Here is a 10142-nt window from a genome sequence, read left to right on the forward strand (position 1 = left end):
GAGAGAGAGAGAGAGAGAGAGAGAGAGAGAGAGAGAGAGAGACAGACAGACAGACAGACAGGAGAGAGAGAGAGAGATCGTACATGTTAATCCTTTGGAAGGCAGAAACTAGAGTTACAGGAAGTTGTGTGTTGCCTGACGTGGATAATGGGAACCAAACTTAGGTTCTCTGCAAGACTAACAAGTGCTCTTAACTCTGAACCATGTCTCCAACTCCATCTGTGAAAATTCTACTTTCGTTTTGAGATAAGGTCTCTTATAGCCCAAGATGTCCTTAAACTTGCTATGTAGTAGAGGAATGTACCCCTCTGACCAGTTTTGAAATTTTTGCTATTCTTATTATGCTTCTGCTGATCTCCCCAACTGGTATATGTGTGTGACTCTAGCTGGCTTGGAACTCTCTTTGTAGATTAATGTGGCCTGAAACAGATCTACCTGTCTCTGCCTCCTAGGGCTGGGATTTAAGGTTCTAACCATCACACCTGGCCCATTTGGTTTCTAATTAATATTTCCTGTTGTTTCAAGGCTTTCTATCCTGAACTTATTTGGGGCCAGTTCATGGGTCTACAGGTCTATCAGGATGCTCTCTCACTCGCCTTGTCTCTGCCCTCTAGCTAGTTCACTTTGTTTGTATTCTCCATCAACTCTTCAGTTCTTTAAGATTTGCATGAACCTCACAACATTTGAGATTATTCTTCCTCTGCAGTACTTCACCTCTGTGTAAAGCTGATTTATTTATTTTCACATATGATTAGTATGAGTGTTTTGCCTGCATATATATCTGTACACCATGTCTATGCCCGGAAGTCAGAAGATCAGGTCCCCTGTAACTGGAGTCACAGTTATAAGCCGTCTTGTAGATGCTAGAAATTGACCCCAGTCACCTGGCTCTCCAGGTTTGCTTGCTTGCTTATTTATTTATTTATTTATTTATTTGACAAGGTCTTCCTGTATAGCCCAGACTGGCCTCAAGTTTGAGACCTCTGCATTCAAGGAACCTAGGGCATAATGTACTCCTTCCACCTAAAGTTCTAATATATCCAGCCATATGAAAAGCTCCCTCCTTGGAGCTCAATTGATGGCTCAGTGGTTAAGAGTACTGGCTGCTCTTCTTAGAGGACCTGGTTCAATTCCCAGGACTGACATGGCAGCTACAACTGCTTGTCACTCCAGTTCCAGAGGATCCCATACCTTCACATAGACATATATGCAGGGGGAAAAAATTGAGAAGTAGGGCCCTGTGCCTTAGCTCAGTGGTGGAGAGGTGGCTTAGCATTCATGTTCCATTTCTCAGCACTGGGGAAAACAGGCTAAGCAGGATAAGGAGTAGAGGGGGAAATAAAGATGCTCACACATACAATTGACAAGATGTAATGCCTGCAACAGAACAACATCTGACGGTAAATGTAAGGCTCTAAAGGTGGTACACTGACAACGTGGTGAGAGAAGAGTTCGAGTTCCAATGAGCCCCATTTTAACACACAAGCCTGAGACTGTGGACAGACATGCCAGGATTCCCTAGAGACAAACAGGATCCTTGAGTACTCAGCCTTTGCAGTGAGTTATAGCAGCAAAGGAGAGAGCCAACCGTTTTCATGGTTGCCCTATCTTCAAGGTCAAACTCTGGTCCTTGGACATGGTCAGTGAGTGTTTTACCACTGAAATATATACTTTCCACAGCTTATATTTAATACTTTAATCAAATATATGTTTATTTTTTAAAACAAACTTATGTGATGGGACCATACCTGTAACCCAGGAGCCTGAGACAGGAGGATCAAAATTCAAAGTCTGCCTGGGTAACTGTGAGACTCGGTCTTAAAATCAAACTGAAAAAAAACGGACTAGATGATGTTCATCCCTCGGCACTTACAAGCATGGGGGGCTCACCTACATTTGATCCCTAGTACTGAAAAACAATGATAATCCATCCAGGTCCTTTGTGTTCTGGGAGAAAAGCCAAGTTTATCTTCCTCTACCACAAATAATAAGAAATATATCTAGTATCATTAGGTATTTGATAATGAAAAGAACCTTCCCCACTACTCTGCCATGTCAGCCATAACATAACGTATAAGCAGGTCTGTTTGGATAGTCTCCCTTCGGACCATCCTGTGTTCATACTGTAACTTTTTACTTAGGTTTATAAAAATGCCAGTGCTAGTTCGTTATCTGTGACAAGTTCCTTTGGCTTCGGAAGCAGTCGTCAGTGTGCATGCCTGCAGGATCTGGCACATACTGTCTCCTCTTTTCCCAGGATGAAAATCAATCTTTTGTGTTCTCCATTGATGAGACTGAGATACAAATTAGCAGTGAGGAGCAAGCTGAGTCGGAATCCGGTGGTCATGTCACCAAAACGAGGAGGAGGAAGCGCAAGACCATCCATGGAATTCCTACCTCCCAGGTGAGTGGAACTGTGCAAACTGAAGAGAAGCCACCAGAACTACCACAGTCTATCTACCATAACTGGCACACTTTTAGTGAGCTTCATTTATCTTCCCTCATGATGCTAGATGACAGGAAACATACTGTGTTCTACAGGCTCCTCAGAAGTAGAGACCTATGTCTGCTGTGCTCCCCACTGTACACCTGACCCTAGGACTCGGGAAGAAATGACTAGTACTAAGTATAAATTAGATGCCCATTCAAGGGGCTGGAGACAGATGTGGGTTGGCTCAGGGGCTAAGAGTGCTTGCTGCTGTGCAGTTCAGATCTCAGTACCCATGTGAAAGCCAGATATGGTCCCATGCAAACCTGTAATTGTAGCTCTGAGGAGAGTGAAAACAGTACCTCTGGGGCTTGTTGGCCACTGGTCTAACCTAAAAACAAGATATCAAAGTTTGGGGGCTGGAGAGATGGCTCAGTGGTTAAGAGCACTGACTGTTCTTCCAGAGGTCCTGATTTCAATTCCCAGCAACCACATGGTGGCTCATAACCATCAGTAATGGGATTCAGTGCCCTCTTCTGGAGTGTCTGAAGACAGCGACAATGTACTCATACAATAAATAAAAAGATCTCCAAGTTCATGAGAGATCTTGCCTTAAAGGAACAAAGTGGAGAATAATAGAGAGGGACCCCTCCCCCTTCCCCCACAATGCCCTCCTCTGGCATTCATACATTCATGCAATCCTACAAAAATTTATTGAATAATATGAGTGCTCACATGGTAGTCACATAGGTAGTCTATAATAAAGATGGAAGAAAGAGGGACCAGCCTGAAGTGAAGCTTTACGGTCTCTTCCTTAGTTTGCTCCTGGCCTGGTGGTCAGTCTGTGCTTAGTCTTTCAGTAGTGTGTGATCATGTTGAATAACTAGGGGCTTCCTCGCTTGCTTTGATTGCACTGATTTTACTCTTGGCTCTTATTCACATGGGACTTCTTTTCCCAGGCATAAAGGCATACAGCTAGAATGTCAGGGGGAAGCAGAGGCTTGAGGGTATGCGTTTAAACACAGGTGGTGCTACATAGTGAAACTGCAGCCAAAATCAAATATAATCTTTACCACATAATATCTCCTCTCCCTCCTTCTCTCCCTCTCGATCTCCCTTTCTCTCTCTCTTCCCCTTTGAGACAGGGTCTCACTATATAGCTCTGGCTAGGCTAGTACTCACAATGTAGCCTCACAATGTAGACAATCTAGATTCAGCTTAAAGGCATGTGCCACCAGCTGGCTCTCTTGGTGGTGGTGGTAGTTTTTTTTGAATCAGAGTCTAACTCTATAACACCAGCTGGTCTTAAACTCGTGGTAATTCTCCTGCTTCAGCCTAAGTGTTGAGCCAACATGCCTGACCTAATTTCTTTTCTCTTTTCTTTTCTTTTCTTTTCTTTTCTTTTCTTTTCTTTTCTTTTCTTTTCTTTTCTTTTCTTTTCCTTTCTTTCTTTCTTTCTTTTTTTTTTTGGAATTAAAAAATTACTTTTTCTTTTCTTTTCTTTTCTTTTCTTTTTTTTCGAGACAGAGTTTCTGTGTAGCCCTGGCTGTCCTGGAACTCACTCTGTACACCAGGTTGGCCTTGAACTCGGAAATCTACCTGCCTCTGCCTCCCAAGTGCTGGGTTAAAGGCATGTGCCACCACTGCCTGGCTAAATTATTTTTTCTTAATTACCCCCCCCTTTTTTTTTATTATTTTATTTTTTCAGTGGGGCAGGGTTTAACTAGCCATTGCTGTTCTGGAACTCATTTTGTAGAACAGGCTAGCTTTGAACTAACTCTCAGAAATTTACCTGTTTCTGCTTCCTTATTTGTTCTGTGGCTGAGATTAAATGTGTATGCCACTATGCTCAGCCTTAATATTTTTTAATTTAATTTTTCATTTTATTTTATGTGATGAGTATCTGGCCTACGTGTATGTCACATACCATGTGCCCTGGGAGGCTAGAGAGGGCATTGGATCCCCTGGAATTGGAGTTAGAGATGGTGACCTGCCATGTGGTGCCAGAAATCAAACCCAAGGCTTCTGCCTAACCATTATGCCATCTCTCTAGCCCCTCAATTACATTAAAAACATTGTGTGGTTTGCTGGTGGGGATTTGGGGGGCTGGGGTACATGCCACAGGGGGCATGTGGAAGCCAGAAGACAACTCGATGAACTTGGTTTCCCCTTCCACCATGAGGGTCCTGGCAATTCATAGGTTCACTCTGGATTTGGTCTTGGATCAAATCGGGATGCTTCCTGTGTACAGAGACCTTTCACTATTGCCAGGCTCTTGCCACTGTGTGTAGTATTTAGTTGTATGACCCCACGTGTCAGGAAGCTGGGTTTATTATCCATAAGTGAACAAATCTTTCCATTCTTCCTAGTGACCTCTAGTACCTGCTTGGAAATTATAATTTGGAGCACTGGGTCAAACATGCTCAGAAGTCTTATCCCCATCTTGTTCCTCTGACCAACACCCACCCACCCACCCCACCCCCCCACACACACACACTCACACACACACACCACTCACACCCCTTTTTTCATACTCTCTTGGTTATTCTCTTGGTTTTTTTCCTTTCAAAATTTGTTGCAGGATCATTTGGAGATGAAAGGAACTGATAGTACTAACTTCCCAAATCAAGAAAATCAGGAAAATCAAGACCCCAGAGCTACTGCAAAAGTTCCTTCTCTGCCGGAGCAGAGGCCAGAGGACGGTAATGCAGCTTCCTCAGGAGAAGGAGAAGGAGAAGTAAATGGTATGTGCTAATAACATTGTCAAACTGAAATTGCTCGGGGGACCATGTGTATTATTGTCCTAGGAATGCAAGCCAGGCAATTTAAAATACAGAAATTGAGCCATGTGTGATTGCATGCTTTTAATCTCAATATTTGGGAGGCAGAGAAGGTGGATCTCTATGAGCTCGAGGCCAATGTAGTCTACATAGTAGGTTCTAGGACAGCAAGGGCAATAGAATAGAGAGAAGACCCTGTCTCAAAAAGCAAACAAACAAAAAAACCCAACAAAATAACAACAAAAATAGAAAACAAAAACAACTCCCTTCCCCCCCCCCCAAAAAAAAAAAAGAAAAAGAAGAGAAATTGATTGATGTATAGATTTGGGAGCTACGACTCTTAAGTCAAAGCGTCAGTAAACCCGTGTTTTTCCAAGACTCTGGGACTCTGAGTACCTTTGCTTCTTGTTCTTGTAGTGGCTGTGCATGTCTATTGTTCTTTGGCCTGGTGCCATACCCTGCTCTCTGCCTCTGTTATCACATGACATTTATCGTGTTCATTTGGCCTGTGATAGATTCTCAAACTGTAACCCAGGCAGGCCTCAAACTCCCAGCAGTCTTCCTACCTCAGCCTTAAGAGTTCTGGGCTTGTCTACGGCTATACCACCCTTAATGTGCCCCATCTCATCTGATCTCAGAAGCTAAGCAATGTTGGGCCTGGTTAGTATTTGGATGGGAGACCACCTGGTGCTGTTGTAGGCTTAAAAAATTAATTAAATAAATAAATAAGTAAATAAATAAATGAAAGAGTTCTGGGTTGAGTGTCTAACACTCTTCTAAGAACACTGGTTGGGCCGGGCGTGGTGGCGCATGCCTTTAATTCCAGCACTCGGGAGGCAGAGGCAGGTGGATTTCTGAGTTTGAGGCCAGCCTGGTCTACAGAGTGAGTTCTAGGACAGCCAGGGCTATACAGAGAAACCCTGTCTCGAAAAACCAAAAAAAAAAAAAAAAAAGAACACTGGTTGGTCCTACCCGAACAATCTCTGTTTGACTAAATATCTCGAGATCCTGTTCCTAAGAGTTGACATTACAGTGCTACAGTTAGGGAACTAACTCATCTTTGGAGAACCACAGCTCACCATAGCCACACTTGGAACTTTCACATGTTTTACAATTAAAACAAAACCGAGAAATAAATGCAGAAGCCCACTGAGTTTTATTTAACATTTGTTATTTGGTACTGGGATCAAACCCAGGAGCTTGAGCTGCCAGGCAAGTGCTCAGTGATTGAGCTACATCCTGAGCCATGACTTTAATCCAGACCAGAATAAGAGTTTGGGAAGGTCATTCTCTTGGTGACAAGAGAGCCCATTTTGTTCTCATTAGCCTTTCTGCAGAACTTGACTGATATAAACACTTGCCTGCTTCTTCAACTAGGCTGCTTACAGGGAGGGGTCACACCCATTAGTCTTCCACATGCCTTTCCCTAATTCCAGTATTTGAGAGACTGAGAAGGTGGATCTGCAGCGTTCAAGGCTACTCTGATCTACAGAATAAGTTCCAGACCAACCTGTTCTACATAGCGAGAGACTGTCTCAAAACAAGACAAAATAACCCACATTTTCCAGAAACTTTCTCAACTAATAATTTGTTTTTCATTTCTTTGTTTTTATTTTATAGATTTTTAAAATTTATATGTGTGAATATTTTGCTTGCAGGTATGTATGTTTACCAGGTACATGCCTGGTGTCTGTGGAGTAGAAGCGGGCATCAGATCCCCTACAACTGGAGATACAGATGGTTGTGAGCCACCGTATGGGTGCTGGGAACTTGAACCAAGTGTTCCAATAGCAACAAGTGCTTAACTGCTGAGCCATCTCTCCAGTCTCTGTAGTTTTAGAAAATTGAGTTGCCCCCTCACCCGCCAACAGCACTTTGTGCTCTGTTTTATTCCTTAGGAAGCCTGCCAGTTGCCATGGAGATCTCTGCCTGGCTCTGACACTTGCTGGAAGATGGACAGGAAGGATTTAGGGAGGTGATGGCCTATTTAAGGGACCAGTGGAATGTGGTGCAGAATGCCATTCAGTCAGACTTCCCAACTGTTAACATTTTATAACATCCTTCCCTCTCACTCTTCTCTTCCCTTACCTCCCTCTTTCTCTCTTTCTTCCCCCCTTACCCCCCCCCCACACATACTTTTTCCCTGAACTCTGAGAGAAGTTGTTGATATGTGCCTCATATGTATTATGTGGGGCTTCTTGATTGAAGGATGTGTGCATTATTTTATTGTTTTGACTTCTTTTTTGTTTTCTTTTGTTTTTTGTTTTGTTTTGTTTTGTTTTTTTTTTCGAGACAGGGTTTCTCTTTATAGCCCTGGCTGTCCTGGAACTCACTTTGTAGACCAGGCTGGCCTCGAACTGAGAAATCCGCCTGCCTCTGCCTCCCACGTGCTGGGATTAAAGGCATGTGCCACCATCGCCCGGCTTGACTTCTTTTTTAAAAAAAACATAATTTCATCTAACCTAGATTGGCCTGGAACTCATTATGTAGCCAAGGACGTTCTTGAACTCCCCATTCCCCTGCCCAAGTGCTGGAATTATAGACATATGCTGGTTTCAATGTATGCTTCTTAAATAAGAGTTTTCTTACACAGTGTACAAAGAATCAATGTTTCATCTAACATTAAGGACCTGTGACTTCTCTGTCTGGTGTAGTGGTCATCACTTGAATCCCATCAATCAGGAGGCAGAGAAAGGCAGATTTGTATGTTTTCAAGGCCAGCCTGGTCTTCACAGTAAGTTTCAGAACTAGGACTACATGAAGATTCCCTGTCTCAAAAGAAGAAGCTTACGTGGTGTGTTTTGGTTAAGTGTAATACCTGCAATTACTAAAAGGCTATTTAGACGCACTTCATCTCTGTGATACCAAACAAATAACATGTAACAAGAAGAAGCAGAGAAAATAATTTATGCTTTTTTTGTTTCTTTGTCTAGTTTTTGATAGTGCTAAAGATGGAACCCAGGGCCTTGTACTTGCTGGGCAAGTGCTCAAATACCAAACTATATCTTCAGCCCCAGACAGATGTCTCTTAGAAGTTTTTTATATCTTTGATTTTTCAAGTCAACATTTTAATAGAAAAATGTTATTTATTTTATATTTGTCTATTTAGACAGTAAAGATTCAAAGAGGCCTTTAGAAAAAAGATCTTTATGCACGGATGAGTTTTCTAAACTTGGAAACAATAAAAGGACTTCAGCCACGACACCAAGTAAGTCTGTACACAAACCAAACCAGCAGCTGCCCTCCTTTGGTCTCTTGGTGGATAGTGAGTGGTTCGCAGCAGCTAAAATCTCAGATATGGGGACCAGGGCTCACGATCCACCATTCCAGGTTCCTGGCTTTAGGACTGCGTACCTGATCCTCAGACTGATTTTCTCAATGGGGGAATGGCTGCACTTCAGGCTTCAGTGGGTTGGCATATAACTTGAGATATACGTTTTCCACTACTTAGTACCTAACACATCAAATAGCACACAGAAAGGCTTCAATAAATATCTGGTGATATAACATCTGTGAAGTACTAGGTACATGTTGTACTCAGCACTTGGGAGCAAGAGTCTTGGTTACATGGTTTGGACAAGCCTGTCTTATAGTGTGACATTCTGAGTTAATACACCAAAAAGACAAGAACAATTTTCTCATCTGCCTTATGTTGCTTGAGACATAGATTATTATATATTTATAATAGAATACTTACTGTTCAACATATATTAGAAGTTCAGTAATTGGGGATGGAGAGATGGTTCAGAGATTAAGAGCACTTGTTGCTCTTGCAGAAAACCCAAGTTCAATTCTCAGCACCTACCTAGTGGCTCACAACCATCTGTAACTCCAGTTTCAGGGCATCTAACCCTTTTTTTCTGACCTCCTCGAGCACCAGGTATGCAAGTAGTATACAAACATATGTGCAGACAAAACATTCATACATATAAAACAGTAATGTAGAAAGGAAGAAGACATACAATAATGGAATGGCGCCATCTGAATGTGGTGGCACATGCCTATAAACACAACATAGTAGGAAGAGACAAAAAGATTAAAAATTCAAAACCAGCTTTGGGTACACAGTGAGTTTGGGGTTCCCTAGGTTATATTAAGACCCTGTCTCAAAAAAAAAACAAAAGGCAAAAACTTTAGGTCAAAAGATTTAGAACTAATCACGGTGAGGAGTAGTCTTCAGCATGTTGTTTAATTCCTAAAGGGATTAAAACAAAAGGAGACAGAAACCATAGCCTAACATTTACTGCCTGACCCTGCATGGAAATCCTTAATTCAGTGCTTTCTCGGCATATAAACTGTCAATTTTCACAAGCTAGAGGAGTTATATCTCAAATGAACATGCGTTTAGGAAGCCCTAGACTTCAATCACACACACACACACACACACACACACACACACACACACACACTATCAATCTATTTAGTAATGATTAAATAAAGGCCCTTTAACTCACTGGATTGGAAGAAGACAATTCGTTTGTTCTCCAAACCAAGATGTCAGGGAATTGGTGACTGGGGACAGTGAACACTTGATGATCTCTAACCTGAGCATGCTTTGCCCAGAGTCTGTGAAAGCTGAGTGTTCTGGAATTAATGTTTTAGCCAAGATGATATTAAAGTTAGATGTCTGGAGAATAAAGAGAATAAATGTTGATAAAAACACAGGGAAGATTAAAATGGACTTTTATCTTACTAGTTTTCATACTTTGGAATGTTCTAGACTTTAAGAAGCTTCATGAGGCTCGTTTTAAGAAAATGGAATCCATTGATGAATATATTGTGAGGAAGAAGAAACACCTTAAGGAACACAGTTCACTTAATGAACTAAAGGTACGCAGACTAAATGCATGGTTTTTATTGTTTATTCATTTTGTTTTGAGTGTTTTGCCTATATGTGTGTGTGTGTGTGTATATATATATATATATATATATAT

The 10142-nt window shown here is 41.8% G+C and overlaps 1 protein-coding gene across 2 annotated transcripts in view; it reads left to right on the top strand.

Moving 5' to 3' along the window:
- Nusap1 (nucleolar and spindle associated protein 1) overlaps positions 1-10142 on the top strand; it is a 30224-nt gene that overhangs the window by 5783 nt on the left and 14299 nt on the right. For both annotated transcript variants that reach the window (XM_029535762.1, XM_029535763.1), the window contains exons 3-6: positions 2258-2404; positions 5010-5172; positions 8318-8416; positions 9929-10038. In XM_029535762.1, coding sequence (XP_029391622.1) covers positions 2258-2404; positions 5010-5172; positions 8318-8416; positions 9929-10038 — 519 coding nt within the window. The remainder of the gene's footprint in view (positions 1-2257; positions 2405-5009; positions 5173-8317; positions 8417-9928; positions 10039-10142) is intronic.

Source organism: Mus pahari, chromosome 3, assembly GCF_900095145.1.
Source record: "Mus pahari chromosome 3, PAHARI_EIJ_v1.1, whole genome shotgun sequence".
In the NCBI taxonomy this organism is placed as follows: domain Eukaryota; kingdom Metazoa; phylum Chordata; class Mammalia; order Rodentia; family Muridae; genus Mus; species Mus pahari.